Source organism: Hyaena hyaena, unplaced genomic scaffold (genome assembly GCF_003009895.1).
Source record: "Hyaena hyaena isolate Hyena2069 unplaced genomic scaffold, ASM300989v1 scaffold_1760, whole genome shotgun sequence".
NCBI classification, from domain to species: domain Eukaryota; kingdom Metazoa; phylum Chordata; class Mammalia; order Carnivora; family Hyaenidae; genus Hyaena; species Hyaena hyaena.
Window position 1 is genome coordinate 1 of NW_024082397.1, and position 15,675 is coordinate 15,675.

Here is a 15,675-nt window from a genome sequence, read left to right on the forward strand (position 1 = left end):
AGTCACAGACTGAACCAGGCTCCAGGCTCCGAGCTGGCAGTCAGCACAGAGCCCAACGCGGGGCTTGAACCCATGAACCGCGAGATCATGACCTAAGCGAAAGTCGGATGCTTAACCGACTAAGCCACCCAGGCGCCCCTTTCCATCTCTCCTTCTTTCTCTTATGGAAAGAACTTTAAAAAAATTAAATCTGTTTTATTTATTTATTTTCAGTTTGGCCACCTAATCTTTTATTTATTTTTAAATTTTTAAATAGTTTATTTTCAAGTTGGTTTCCATACAACACCCAGTGCTAATCCTCACAAGTGCCCTTCTCCATGCCTGTCACCTGCCTTCCCCTTCCCCCTACCTCCATCAGCCCTCAGTTTGTTCTCAGCATTCAGAGTCTCTCATGGTTTGACTCCCTCCCTCTCCCCAACTATTTTTCCCCTTCTTCTCCCCCATGGTCCTCCGTTATGTTCCTCCTAATCCACCTATACATGCAAACATATGGTATCTGTCCTTCTCTGCCTGACTTATTTCACTCAGCATAACACCCTCAAGTTCCATCCATGTTTCTACAAATGACCAGATTTCATTCTTTCTCATTGCATGTAGTATTCCATTGTATAGATAAACCACATCTTGTTGATCCATTTGTCAGGTGATGGACACTTAGGCAAATTAAATCTGTTTTAATCTCTCACTATCATTATTCTTTTTGATGCTCAGATTGTTTCAAGTATGGTCAACAGAAGGTCCTTTAAGCTAAGTCCAGGGGTGCCTGGATGGCTCAGTAGGTTAAGTGTTCGACTCAGGTCATGATCTCATGGTTCATGTGTTCGAGCCCTACATCAGGCTCTATGCTGACAGCTCAGTGCCTGGAGCCGGTTTCAGATTCTGTGTCTCCCTCCCACTCTGCTCCTCCCCCACTTGTGCTCTGTCTCTGTCTCAAAAATGAGTAAACTACAAAAAAATTTTTTTGAGCCAAGTCCAGTATCCTTTGAAATGACTCTGTGAATCTCTAAGGACCTCTTTGCTTTCTGACAAGAGTGTTCCAGGTTCACTTTGTCATTTCCTTGCTCTGGATGTGAATCAGCCTTCTCTCCAAGGAGCACTGATACCTTTTAGGGATGAGAATGGTATTTAGAAACCACTTGGGTGGCTTGATGCTAGTGTGCTTATTGTTACTGGGGTGTCAGAGTTTCTACGCTAGCTCTAGGCCCTGTCAATGGACCAATTGAGATTAAAAAAAAAAAAACCCACAGCTTTATTCTACTAACACCAATTCAAATCCAACACTATGGGATTCTTTCTTAGCTTCTGTCATTCCAGATTTGTTATCTCCCTTCTCCCACAGTGAGAAAATTGGTTCCAAACAACATGAATATATTTACTCGTTCACTTTTTCCAGTAACGCATGCACAGTAGTTTCAAAACTACTATACCAATACCCCTTTCAACATCAAACTAAGTTCAGTAACTTCATTGATTTCTTTGCACTTTTTGCTCTTACACTGTATCCCAGAACTCCTAACTCCAGTTCGTGGAGAACTGTGCTCAATTAATTGAATGAACTCTGTACGGTTAGGTGGGCAATTTGATATACAGGCATGTTCAGGTCTTTTTTTTTTTGTGTGTGTTAAATTTCAGGGCTTGCTTTTATTTCCATTGTTTTGGACTTAATGTTTTGAAAGGGCAATACTAGATTTCAAAAAAAAAAAAAAGGTTACTCAGAGAAGTCAAACTGCCATCACTAATCCTTGCATAACATTCCCACCCCCATAGGAACCATTTTCAGCTAATTTCCTGACTTACAGTTTTTGAATATCTCTTTAAAAAAACAGGAAAAAAATGTGTGCGTGTGTGATATTTATGTACGTAGACTTTAATTTCTTATTTCTTACACTAACATTAGTGTATTTTGTATATTCTTTTGCATGTTTTCTTTGCTAAAAATATAAATATGATTTTCTTAAAATTAAAAAAAATATTTATTTACTTTTGAGAAAGAGACAGACAGATCGTGGGCAGGAGAGACGCAGAGAGAAAGAGAGGGAGACACAGAATCCGAAGCAGGCTCCAGGCTCTGAGCTGTCAGCACAGAGACCAATGCAGCATCCGGACTTATGAACTGTGAGATCATGACCTCAGCCAAAGTCGGACGCTTAACCAACAGAGCCACCCAGGTGCCCCTGTTTCTCTTCTGAAATCACTTAAGGGCTTTAAGCCAGGGAGTGACTTGATTATTTACATTTTGAGAAGATTAGTTTGGTTGCTCTACAAAGAATGTTGCAGAATCTTGAGGTGAAGACAAGTTGGGAGGCTAGGTATGGTGGTCCGGCTAACGAAAAGGGAAACATACTTATTTCACTCATAACACAACAGTACAACAGAGATATCTGTTTATGCACTGGATGAGCGTGGTGAGGGAAAAGGAGGACCCAAGAATGGTTTTTTTATTTGTCTTGAGTAACTGGGCAGAAACATGTATCCCTCTGCTCCACTGTTAACCTAACTCCCAGCCTAGGGTCTGGTATACAGCAGGTTTTCACTAAGTACTTGTCAAATAATAAATAAATGTAGCACCTGGAGGGGTCAAGAGCTGAGAATCAGTAACAGCTAGTAAAAGCAATAAAGGCATTATGAGGTATGAAAGGAAACACAGATTTAGGGGTAGATCTGACTGAAGGAGCAAGGGAGACTTTGATACTGAGCCCACTAGACTTGAGTTCCAGCCTAGACAGGAAGGCTTAATTTTTTATTTTAATTTTCCTCCTTCTTCCCGTTTACATGGACTTTCTTTGTTCATTTTTTAAAAATTTTTTTATTTATTCCTGAGAGAGAGAGAGAGAGACAGACAGACAGACAGACAGACAGCATGAGCAGGGGAGGGTCAGAGAGAGAGGGAGACACAGACTCTGAAACAGGCTCCAGGCTCTGAGCTGGCAGTCAGCAGAGAGCCCGACGCGGGGCTCGAATCCATGAACCCCGAGATCATGACCTAAGCTAAAGTCAGACGCTTAACCGACTAAGCCACCCAGGCGCCCCTCTTTGTTCATTTTAACTCCTGGCCCTGCATCCTCTTCTCTACTACAAACTGGCTCACCTCAAATACAATTATTTTGTGGGGAAAGAATAATTGTGAACTGAATGAGGAGGCAGTGGGTTAGCTAGGGAAGGGGGAAGTAGGAGATATATAGAATAATAAGGTAATTAAGACTGTAGCTCACCAAAGTAGGTATTCGAAAACTACTACTAACCAGTACTACTAAAACAGTAAAAAATACGACCATATGTAAGAGGGTGGTCATTCAGCTGAGTTTAAATCCCAGCGCCTCCATTAATAACCATATGCTTTTTTAGCAAATTACTTAACCATATGAACTCAAGTTTCCTTAGATTCTATAAAACGGGGATGATGCTATCTACCTCAAAGGGTTGTTCTCAAAATCAGTAAGACGATCCATTTTATATGCTTAGCACCTGCACAAGGTACACGCTCAATTAACCTTAGCAGTTCTTTTTCTTTAAAATCAAGTACAGCAGGGAGAGATGGCCTCAGTAATAAATGCTTGCCATGAATATCACAGCACCGCACTCGCAGAAGAGGATCATTTTAAAAGAGGCAGAGGAGGCTGTACTGGCCCTGAACATTTTGGGTAAAGATCTTGCCTATGCATGGAATTTGAGACTGTCGTAGCACAGCGCCTCGCAGCGATAGGTACTTTATACTCTCAGAATGAAAAGGAAGGAAGGAAGGAAGGAAGGAAGGAAGGAAGGAAGGAAGGAAGGAAGGAAAAGGAAAATGCTATACGAGTCTATTCTGGGAAATAGGGCGGCTGGGGATGACAGGTGGGGTCCCGCAGCGAGGGAAGTGACCCTTCGGGTGCGCACAGCACTAGTTCTAGGCGACTCTCGGGAGGCGCGAGCCAGCTCCGCCCGCAGGGTCCGGCCGGGGCAGAGGCTAGTCCCCCTTCCTCGGCCGGTCCCTGGGGGAGTCGCGGGGCTAAGTGTGGTGGCAGCGGCCTCACCTCCAGGCCTTCGCTACGTCTCACCGCCACGACGGCATCCGAGATTGGCGTCCGTGCCAACGGAGGTGGTACCCGCCGCAGCCACCAGGCAGCGTCCCGCCCCGCGCGGCGCGCTGTGCTCTGCGGGCAGCTCCGACCCTCCGCACGCAGACCACCCACGAGCCCCATCGCACATCACTCCGGGGCATTCCGACATCCATCCGAGATTTGAAAGCTCCTTCCGAGAACTTGCGAGAAGCCTCCAGCTCTAGCCTCCGCGCTCCCAGGCGCCGTTCCGGAAGCCCCGCCCACTCCCAGCGTGCAGTGCGGTGATTTGGCCGCCATTGTTTGAATTTGAAAAAGGAAACATCGCCGTGCTGTTCGCAGCTCTGGCAGGCCTGGCAACTTGTGCAGGTGAAGAGGTGGGCCCAGGTGAGGGTGCGAGGTGGGTGACTGCGCAAATACCAGACCCGAGGCTGGGAAACGGCGCTGGCAGTGTGAGTACCTTCCCAGGGGATCGTGACGCCCCTGAGGTTCCTCTCGGGAAACTGGGTTGCAGAGCGATGGGTGCTCCTGGGGCACCGCGGGCACCGCCTGCGCATCGCAGGGTTGAGCCATATTACTTGGGTTGGGTGTTAAATCTCGCCTCCACCGCATTTTAGCTGAGTGAGGCAAGGCAACTTATGTAATCTTTCTGGGTCTCCGTTTCCTCATCTGTTAAAAGAGTGTAGTAATAATAGTACTTCATCTCTTCCGGCTCTTGTGAAGATAAAATAAGATGTAAAGTTATCAGAAACGGTGCCAGTATATAGTAGGCACCAAGTGTTTGCAATCCCTAAAGTTTTTTTTACTATTGTTGCTGTTGTTGAGGCGCAGGCCTCCATTGCCAACCCTTGTTTTCTGGATCCCGGAGGTGAGCAGTTTGCTTAGCAGGTGATATGACTTCTTTGGTGGGGGGGGAAGCCTTGTTGTGGCCGTACGTTCGTTTATTTCCACGCTGCTGTCACTGCCTAGGGTTTGCCCCTTTGGGCTTTGCAGTATCAAGTGGAAAAGGGTGTGTGCGGCGAATGCGAGGACTACTGTCATCCCCCAGTTTAGAATGTTTTCCCCCAACTTCTAATTCGGCTTTAGTGATTCCTGCCTGACACAACTCTAATGTTCCTTGCTGAAGGATTAGTTGACCCAAGTTCTTGCCTTAAGCAATCTTTGCTTAAGATGGTCAGATTCAGGTTCACACTATTTTTTTATTAAAAATTTTTTTAATAGTTCTTTATTTTAAGAGCGAGAGAGCGAGAGCGAGCGGGCTAGCAAGGGAGGGTAAGAGAGAGGGAGAGAGATTCCCAGTAGGCTACCTACTGTCAGCGCGAGCCCTAGGGGCCGGATCCCACTAACCCTGAAATCATAACCCAATGGAAAACCAGGAGTCCGATGCTCAGACTGAGACAGCCAGGCACCCAAGGTTTACTTTTGCTTTTAAAACAAGGTAGTATGTTTACCCAGAAGCAGCGGTAACAATGTATATATTTTATTAGATGTCCCGGACCCAGGACTTAAAGTTGCAAAATCATATAAAGGACGCCTCAGTTAGGAGGAGGTTCTTTTGAGACTGTATTTTGTAATGGCGTTCAGAAACTTGATTCAGTAGCATATTTGTTATTTTTCACAAGTGTTCAGCCATGGGATCTCACTGGAGAGAAGATAAAAAGATGCTGGTTCTCAATTGTGGGTAAAGCCTTTGAAACGGGTCTTGAACAGGTCTTGAACCCTGCTGTTGCTGAAGATAATATCACTAAAAAAGTAGTACCAAATTTTTTTGGTATAGAGGATTTTACTATTATTATTTAAGTCATTAGGGAATTTTTATCCTCATGCATCTCTGAATTTGTTGTAGGGAATACAGAGTAGTTCTTCTTGTCCTCAATAGATTTCTAGTGTAGTTAGGAAGAAGTTAACTTCTCACACTTCAATAAAACCTAACCAGAATTCAGGTTGTGACGGTACAAGTCAGCAGTTTTATAAATGTTAAGAGTTAGTTCATTGAAACTGAACTGTGAATACATACCAACTATTATAACCTTGCTTTTTAAAAGAGATATATTCTTTTTAATACAGTAATTTAATAGAAGACTTATCATTTTTTTAAACCAAAAATTAATTGAAGGCAAAAAGTGAAATTTATCTTCCAATTTCCTGGGTATTTCCATAAAATCTGAGTTATGTAATGTCAAGCCAGTGCTTAATTAATGTTTTTGTATGTTCTAGATCAGTTGTTATTTCCACTCTATCAGAAACCTCTTTTCTCAATTTCCACGCATACATTGGGTGTTTGAAATATTCTATCAAACTGCATTTTAAGCAATTATCCCATTTTTATTTATCACTGATAATACAATAAAGACAAAAGCAACCAAGATACTAAAGTGTATGGTTGATTGATCCTGCAGTTTGCTGGGCTTTGTTGAAGGTAAATAATTTCCTTTGTCTTTTTGAGGTTTAGGAAAAACAGAAAAACAAAAAACTACTTTGTTGTATTGAGTTTGTGGGTTTCAGGGCTGATGTAGGAGAAAGATATGCCCACAGTATGGCAGCATCACATAAGGAACTTTATTGGGATAGCACTTTGACAGGATTACACAGGAGAGAGGTCCACCCCAGCGTGAAACCTTTCAGAAACTAGAGTAAAGGACCACCCCATAGAAGGAGAAAAAGGCAAGGGAACCTGGAGGTTGGGAGGGGAGGGAGAGGAGAATTAGACTTGGGGGCTTATTGTCTTAAGTGATATTACTCAGAAGCACAGTGGGGTGTCCCTGAGTCAGACAGTGTCAAGAGGCATCAGTGGCTTGGATTTTTATAGTCCCAAATTGGTCTGAACAGAAGTTAGGTGCAGTTTTATGGGATGTACAAACTAGTTAGGCTCTAGTTGACTTAAAAAAAAAAAAAGAGGATTATTTGGGCTATGTTAAAAGCAAATTGATGTGTAAAAATTTTAATCTGGCCCCTAATAGGTTTTTGAACTAACATTCCTGGCATTCTGTGAAGAAGTAAACAACATTGGACCAATATACAGGGGCCGTCTTTGCCTTATTATATTATATAATATGTATGGATGCCCATTACTATTTTCTTGAGCCAGAAACCCTAGTTTCTGGATATTTCATATCCAGAAATATCCGTTCTGGATATTTCATAATATTGTCAAAGAACAGCAAGGAGTTCTCTTTCTCCCTGGCATTATGTACCTAGTAGATTGTCAATAACTATTTGAATGTTAAATTATTTTTTATTTAAAGTTACCTGTAAGTTTACCTTTATGTTTAGTGACTTGATGCTTTAGTTGTAATAGTTTGATATATTATTCCATATTTACCTTAATTTTTGACACCTACAATGTGTCAGGTACTGTTTTGAATGTGTTCACATTTATTATTTCACTTTTCACGTGCATTATTTAGAAGAAATCAGCCGAAAGATTTCAATTGTCCAGGTAACTGAATTTAAGTCCTAAATGCTAAAACCTTACAAAGACTTGTAAGTAACATTTTCAGAAGACATTAAGTAACTAAAGTAACACAAGATTATAATTCACTCTACAATTATTTGATTTCTGAGAGGATTACAGGCAGAGACTGAATGTTTTATACTGTCTTAATAGACTACCTTTACTGGTGAAATCTCTGGCTGAATTGACCTATAAGTTGGATCATACGAATAGTAGTGGTAGGCTCTGTTCTTTACTTGATTACTTGATTCAGAATCTTAATAATTTAATCATTTGTCTTTTCCATGGGCCATCATCGTGTTACAGATGTAATGTTTCCTTCTCTAGAAATTTAGTTATATGGGGGTTATTAGTGGGCTAGACTCAGATTTTTTAAACTATGGGTGGCTTATATGCTAATTTATTAAAATTATCTAAAGTTACTGTTAATTCTTGCAGAATGGAATCTAATTTAAATCAAGATGGAGTGCCTAGACCATCTTATGTTTTTAGTGCCGACCCAATTGCAAGACCTTCAGAAATAAACTTTGATGGCATTAAGCTTAATCTCTCTCATGAATTTTCCTTAGTTGCTTCAAATACTGAGGTAAGTACAAGGAAAGTATTATGTTGATTGAGTGCAAATGTGTGTGGTGTGCACACACTTGCAGACATGTTTGTTCAGAGCTTTCCAGACTTTGTGGGTTTAAGGCAACCTTCTCTATCTCAGTAATTTTTTCATGGCATCCTAAATAACATACCAGTTCTTCCAAGTAGTAGGTCCAAGCAACTTAATATATAACTCTACCTTAACCTAGAGCCATTTGAAAATATTAATGTAAACGAAAAAAAAAAAGGTCTTTCTTTAATTACCACAGTTATTTGGTGTAAGGGTTTGCATATCTTATGTGCACGTCATAGCTTTTCAAGCTTTGGAATCAGGTTAGATAGTGCCAGCCTTATTTCCTGTTCTTTAGTGGTTTGGGGTAGTACTTTTTTTTTTTTTTTTTTTAATCATAGCAACCGCTGAAAAATCCAGCTTCACCAAGATACGACATCAAAAGAAACAGTGTGATCTAGTGGAAACTGAAATATTTTGAGCTAATAGTTCATGGTGTTCAACATATGTTAAGTATTGCTGTGATTTCCTCAAATATGAAATATTCCACTATGCCCCTAGGAATTGTAAGCCTTACTTAAAATAACTCAGTAGTGTTTAAAAAGTAAAAATCTGGGGCGCCTGGGTGGCTTAGTCGGTTAAGCGTCCGACTTTCGCTTAGGTCATGATCTCGCGGTTGGTGGGTTCGAGCCCGGCGTCGGGCTCTGTGCTACTGGAGCCTGTTTCAGAGTCTGTGTCTCCCTCTCTCTCTGACCCTCCCCTGCTCACGCTGTCTCTCTCTCTCTCTCCTAGAAATAAATAAAAATTAAAAAAAAAAAAAAAGTAAAAATACTTCCTTCTACCACTGTACCTACTACCACTGTTTGTTTTCTGTCTTTGTAAACTTTATCGGTAATTTTTTAAAGTTTTATTTATTTTGAGAGAGAGAGAGAGAAAGCAAGTGAGCACAACTAGGGGAGAAGCAGAGAGAGAGGGAGAGAGATAATCATACACAGGCAGCACGCTGTCAGCACAGAGTCCAGTACAGGGCTTGATCTAATGAATCATGAGATCATGACCTGAACCGAAATCAAGAGTTGGATGCTTAACCTACTGAGCCACCCAGGCGCTCCACGCTCCTTTGATTACTGTAGCTTTATAGAATGTCTTGAAGTCGGATGGTGTGAGTCCTCCAGCTTTGTTCCTCTCTTTAATTTTATATTGGCTTTTCTGGGTAGTCTATAGTTTTAGCCATTCTAATAGATATATATTGGTATCAAGTTGGTATTTGCATTTAATAACTAAAGGTGTTGAATATGTTTTCATGTGCTTATTTGTCATTAGAGTGTTTTTGGTAAAGTGTCAGTTTAAATCTTTGCCCATTTAAAAAGTATTGGATTGTTTTTATATTATTATTTAATTTTAAGTGTTCTTTATATTTTTCAGATTCATTTGTTCATCAGATATATGCTTTGTAAATTTTTTTCCTACTCTGGGGGTTGCCTGTAGTCCTTTAATAGTGGTTTTCAAGAAGAGAAGCTTTTTTTGTTTTTGATATATATAAAATTTATTGTCAAAGTAGCTAACTCTTGGCTTTGGGAGTAGATTCCTGTGATTCATTACTTACATGCAACACCCAGTGCTCATCCCAGCAAGTGCCCTCCTCAGTGCCCATCACCCGTTTTCCCCAACCCCATCAGTCCTCAGTTTGTTCCCTGTATTTAACAGTCTCTTATGGTTTGTCTCCCTTTCTGTTTGTAGCCATATTATTTTTTTTCTTTCCCTTCCCCCATGATCTTCTGTTAAGTTTCTTAACTTCCACATATGAGTGAAGTTGTCTTTCTCTGACTAACTTATTTCACCTAGCATACTGCTATCCAGTTTTGTCCACGTTGTTGGAGACGGCAAGATTTCATTCTTTTTCATTGCTAAGTAGTATTCTATTGTATCTGTCTTTACACTACATCTTCATCTTCTGTCTTCATTCATTAATTGATAGACATTTGGGCTCTTTCCATAATTCGGCTATTGTTGAAAAGTGCTGCTATCAACATTGGGGTACATGTGCCCAATGCATCAGCACTCCTGTATCCTTTGGATAAATTCCTAGTAGTGCTATTGTTGGGTTGTAGGGTAATTCTGTTTTTAATTTTTTGAGGCACCTCCACATTGTTTTCCAGAGTTGCTGCACCAGTTTGCACTCCCACTGACAATGCAAGAGGGGAAAACAGAATTTTTTAATTTCATTAATATTTTCTACTGTGGATTGTACTTATGGTGTGATACCTAAGAAATCTTTGCCTAACTCAAGTCCACAAAGATTTTCTTCTATGTGTTCTTTTAGAAGTTTTACAGTTTTAGTTTTACATTAGGATGTGATCCATTTTTAATTTTTATAAACAATGTGAAGTGTGTATCCAAATCCTTATTATTTTTTTTGTATAGATATCTAATTGTTGTAGCATGACTGTTGAAAAAGCTATGCTCTCTGTTCTGCAATTCCTTTGCACCTTTATTATAAATCAAATGTCCTTCTCTGTGGGAGTTCATTTCTGAATATTGTTTCATTGATTTGTCTTTCTGCCATATCCCACTGTTTTGATCACTGTAGCTTTGAAATAAGTGTTGAAATCAGGTAGTGTTAGCCCATCCAATTTCTTTTTCATAGTTTTGAGTACTCTAGGTACTTTTTTTTGAAAAAAAAATTTTTTTTAATGTTTTATTTATTTCTAGGAGAGAGAGAAAGACAGTGTGAGCAGGGGAGGGTCAGAGAGAGAGGGAGTCACAGACTGAAACAGGCTCCAGGCTCAGAGCTGGCAGTAAGCACAGAGCCCGAAGAGGGGCACAAAACCACAAACAGCGAGATCATGACCTAAGCGAAAGTCGGACGCTTAACCGACTAAGCCACCCAGGCGCCCCGAGTACTCTAGGTACTTTGCATTTCTGTCAGAATTTTAAGGGGAGTTTGTCAATTGCCACAGCAAAAGCCTCTTGGGATTTTGATTGCAATTGCATTGAATATGGAGATCAGTTTTAGAAGAATTGACATCTTAACAATATTGAGTTTACCAAATGATGAAGAAGGTGTATCAGTTTCTTTTGACCTTTAATTTCTCTGAGCAATGTTTTTTTTAGTTTTTCAGGGTGTAGGTCTCTCACATCTTTTGTCAAATTTATCCCTTAAGTATTTTATGATTTTGACCTCTTCCAAATGGTATTGATTTTTAAAATCAATTTCTGGTGTTTCTTCCTAGTATATAAAAGAATAATAGATTTTGTATATTGATCTTGTATCATGTTACATTGCTAACCTCATTTAATAGTTCTAGAGATGTTTTTATAGGTTCTGTTTGATTTTTGTATGTAGATGCTAATGTCTGTGAATGAAGACAATTTTATTTCTTCCCAATCTGGATGCCTTTTCTTTCTTCCTCCCTCGCTTCCTTCCTTTTCTTTTCCTCCCACCCTTCCTTGGTTCTCTTTCTTTTTTCTTTCTTTCTTAAATTTTTTTTAATGTTTTATTTATTTCTGACAGAGAACAAGACAGCGTGACCAGGGGAGGGTCAGAGAGAGAGGGAGATACAGTGTCTGAAACAGGCTCCAGGCTCTGAGCTAGCTGTCAGCACAGGGCCCTACGTGGGGCTTGAACCCATGAACCATGAGATCATGACCTGAGCCGAAGTTGGACACTTAACCTACTGAGCCACCCAGGCGCCCCTCTTTCTCTCTTTCTCTCTTTCTCTCTTTCTCTCTTTCTCTCTTTCTCTCTTTCTTTCTCTCTTTCTCTCTTTCTCTCTCTCTTTCTCTCTTTCTCTCTCTCTTTCTCTCTTTCTCTCTTTCTCTCTTTCTCTCTTTCTCTCTTTCTCTCTTTCTCTCTTTCTCTCTTTCTCTCTCTCTCTCTCTCTCTCTCCCTCCCTCCCTCCCTCCCTCCCTCCCTCCCTCCCTTCCTCTTTCCCTCCCTCGTCCCTCTTCCTTCTTTCCCTTTCTTTCTTTTTTTCTTTCTCTCTCTCACTCTTTCTCTCCCTTCCTTCCTTTTTCTCCCCCTTCCTTCCTTCCTTTCTTCTTTCCCCACTCCTCCTTTCCCCTGATTATTATGGGCTAGAACCTCTACTACAGAGTTGAATAGAAGTGGTGAGAGCAGAAATCCTTGTCTTGTTACTTGTTACCCATCTTAGATTCAGTCTTTGACCATTAAGTATGATGTTAGCTGTAGGTTTTTGTAAATGTTCTTTATCAGGTGAAGGAAGTTCCTGTCTATTCCTCTTTGCTGAGAATTTTTGTGAATGGATGTTGAATACATATTTCAATATCCTGTCATCATTCAATGCTTTTTTTTTTTTTACATCTATTAGAGATAAATGTTCCTTTGTTTTTTAAATGTGATTAATTACCCAAATCGATTTTTGAATGCTAAATTGACCTTGCATTCCTGAGTTAAAACATTTTTGGTCAGGATGTATTATCCTATTTTGTATATTGGCTAATACTGTGTTAGGGAATTTTTGCATCTATCTCAATTAGGGATATTGTTCTATAATTTCTTCTGAGGATATCTTTGTCAGATCGTGGTGTTAAGGTTATGTCATACTCAAAATTAGTTGAAAAGTGTTATCTATTTTCTTAAAGGGCTATGAGTTAAGTTCTTAAAGGGCTATAAGTTAAGTTTATTTTTTAAGTTGAATTTCCTTAATAAATATAAGGCTGTTCAGATTTTCTAGTTTTTATAGTTTGTTTTTAGTAAATTGTAGTTGTTTCCTTTTTACTAAAAAAAACCACATTTCTTTAGAATTATTTTAAAAAATGAATTAATTTCTTCCCCAAAGGAAGTAGTAAAGAGAATGCTGTATAGGAAAATTTTTTTTAAATAGAAATGAACATTTGGGTTAATAGACTATTCTGGTTGCTTATAGTTTATTTTGAAATTCTATGTTTTAGTGATGGAGAGCCCTATTTTTTGTTTTTAGTTATAAAGGTCAGGATTTTAGAGAAAAGAGGTGTATTATAAACTTCAAATATAAATGTAGAAGGTAGAGAAAATCAAGTCTTTTGCGGTATTTGTTTTTAAAGCAGATTTGCTTTTCTTTAGACTTATAAAATGATTACAAACAGAAGAATCACTGATTGCTTAGAGGTTCTGTATGATCTCAGATGGTTATGCAGTAGCCACTGTAAAATTTCTGTAAAAATCACTGTAAAGTTTCTGAAAGGCCATATTTTGTATTTTTTAAATACAGTATTTTGTTCTTTTTAAGGCAAATAGTTTGGGATCCAAAGATTATCTCCAGGTTTGTCTGCGAATAAGACCATTTACACCGTCAGAAAAAGAGCATGAGTCTGAGGTTTGTATTGACTTTAATTGGGTTTTTCTTTCATTCAGTGGGCAAAATGCCATTGTTTTTATTTATATATTGTGGGCATTTATTTACTTATTTGTTGATTGATTGATGTGTTCCAGGGCTGTGTGTATGTTCTAGACTCACAGACTATTCTGCTGAAAGATCCTCAAAGCGTTGTTGGTCGGTTAAGTGAGAAAAGCTCTGGGCAGATGGCACAGAAATTCAGTTTTTCCAAGGTAAGTCCTGTGTGAAACTGAAGATTTTCTTTTAAGTAGAAGAGATTTGGCTTTGGCTAAATTGCTACATTATAGTATATAATGAACTATATATGTCTGCTACTTAAGGAACATAGGTTTTAGGTTGGCATTGGTATTTTTTTCTTAAGAGTAGAACTCAGATTTGAGGTTTGTACGCATATAATTGGAAGTGAATAAATTGTTGTATAAATTTTTAATCTTTAAGGAGATGTTCTTTCCAAAATTTAGATGAAAACTTGATTGACTAGGTCAGATTTCTATCTTGAAAACTTCCTGAAGTAGTTAAACTATCATGTATCTTTGTGGGAGTTGGAGATATGGCAGCTACCTTAAGAATGAATCTTGTAAAAGAAATGTTTTAAATTTATAAAATACAAGGGGCGTCTGGCTGGCTCATTTGGGGTAGTACAAACTCTTGATCTCGGGGTCATGAGTTTGAGCCCCAGGCTGGGTGTTGAGATTACTTAAATAAATAAATAAATAAACTTAAAAGTTTTTAAAAACATGAGTTACAGGATAGAACTCATTGTAAAAATTTACTTGAATTTTCTAAAAAGACTTGTTTTAAAAAATGCTTGTTTAGGTTTTTGGCCCAGAAACTACACAGAAGGAGTTTTTCCAGGGTTGCATTATGCAGCCAGTAAAAGACCTCTTGAAAGGACAGAGTCGGCTGATTTTTACATACGGGCTAACCAATTCAGGAAAAACATACACATTTCAAGGTAAACTATTATTTTTGCTGGAAAGGAAAAAAGCAGTAATATTCACTCATTTTTATAATACTTGTATGTAGTTATGTTTCCATTACCTAGAACATTTGCTCTAATTTTAATACTAATATAGTGAATGTGTATTGCTGATAGCTTTTGATTAAGATTGATTTAATTCATTTGGGAAATTACTTTACCCATATGATGGAGAATTAGATGATAAAAATTTGGAAAAAAGATTTATGTGACATAGTGAACTAAGCATGGGTAACCAGAGAAGCATTTTATATTTCATTTTACTTTTCTAATTTGTGAGTATGGGTGATTGTGAATCTTATGGCCTGATCTGAATGTAAAATTTCAAGTTGTGCATCAGTATAATAGCTGATAAAATGTCTATTACAATGAAGACCAAAGTGATAGAAAACTGAGTAATGCTGCAACTTTTTCACTTTTGTCTTAGATGTTTATTCTTGCCTATTGGTGATAGAAAAGGAGACTTGGTAATACAGGAATGTTTCCACTTTGCTAATACTCTGAGAGAATATAAAACAAAAATTCTTTTCACAGGCACAGAAGAAAATATTGGTATTCTGCCGCGAACTTTGAATGTATTATTTGATAGTCTTCAGGAAAGACTGTATACAAAGATGAACCTTAAACCACATAGATCTAGAGAATTCTTACGGTTATCACCAGACCAAGAGAAAGAAGAGGTTGCTAGTAAAGTTGCAATGCTTCGGCAAATTAAAGAGGTATGGAAATAGTCTAGTATGTGAAATATATATACGTCATGACCTTTTATAAGCTCTTTAGTTTGTTTCAGTCTATACTGGAATATTTTGCAGCGGCGGTGGTGGTGGTCGTGGTGGTGATGATTGTTGTCTTTCTTTTTTAGAAAAGGATTATAACCTTGTTTGAAGTTTTTTTCTCCTTGCTTTATGTTGTAGAAATGGCCGAAATGTTTAAACAATACAAATGTAAATGGTTCTGAAATTTCTTTCAATTGTTGTAGAAATGGTACTGTACTTTATGTAATGATTAAAAAAGTTCTTTTTAGGGTGCTTGGATGATTCAGTCAGTTGAGTATCCAACTCTTGGTTTTGGTTCAGCTCATTATCCCAGAGTCATGAGATTGAGGCCCATGTGAGGCTCTGTGCTGACAGTGCAGAGCCTGCTTGGGATTCTCTTTATCCCTCTATCTCCGCCCCTCTCTTTCTCTCTCTGTCTCTCTCAAAACAAACAAACAAACAAAAATAGATTCTTTCTTTCTCCCTTTGCCCCTCTCTGCCACTTGCATGCTC

At 38.9% G+C, this 15,675-nt stretch overlaps 1 protein-coding gene across 6 annotated transcripts in view; it reads left to right on the plus strand.

Moving 5' to 3' along the window:
* Positions 1–4,371: 4,371 nt before the first annotated feature.
* KIF20B (kinesin family member 20B) overlaps positions 4,372–15,675 on the plus strand; it is an 85,033-nt gene continuing 73,729 nt past the window's right edge. For 2 of the 6 annotated variants that reach the window (XM_039224738.1, XM_039224742.1), the window contains exons 1-6: positions 4,384–4,489; positions 7,930–8,077; positions 13,321–13,407; positions 13,524–13,640; positions 14,245–14,383; positions 14,942–15,126. In XM_039224738.1, coding sequence (XP_039080669.1) covers positions 7,931–8,077; positions 13,321–13,407; positions 13,524–13,640; positions 14,245–14,383; positions 14,942–15,126 — 675 coding nt within the window. In that variant the 5' untranslated portion in view covers positions 4,384–4,489; position 7,930. Of the gene's footprint in view, positions 4,490–7,929; positions 8,078–13,320; positions 13,408–13,523; positions 13,641–14,244; positions 14,384–14,941; positions 15,127–15,675 lie in introns of all 6 variants that reach the window. The other 4 variants (XM_039224740.1, XM_039224744.1, XM_039224739.1 and 1 more) reach the window with 3 other exon arrangements.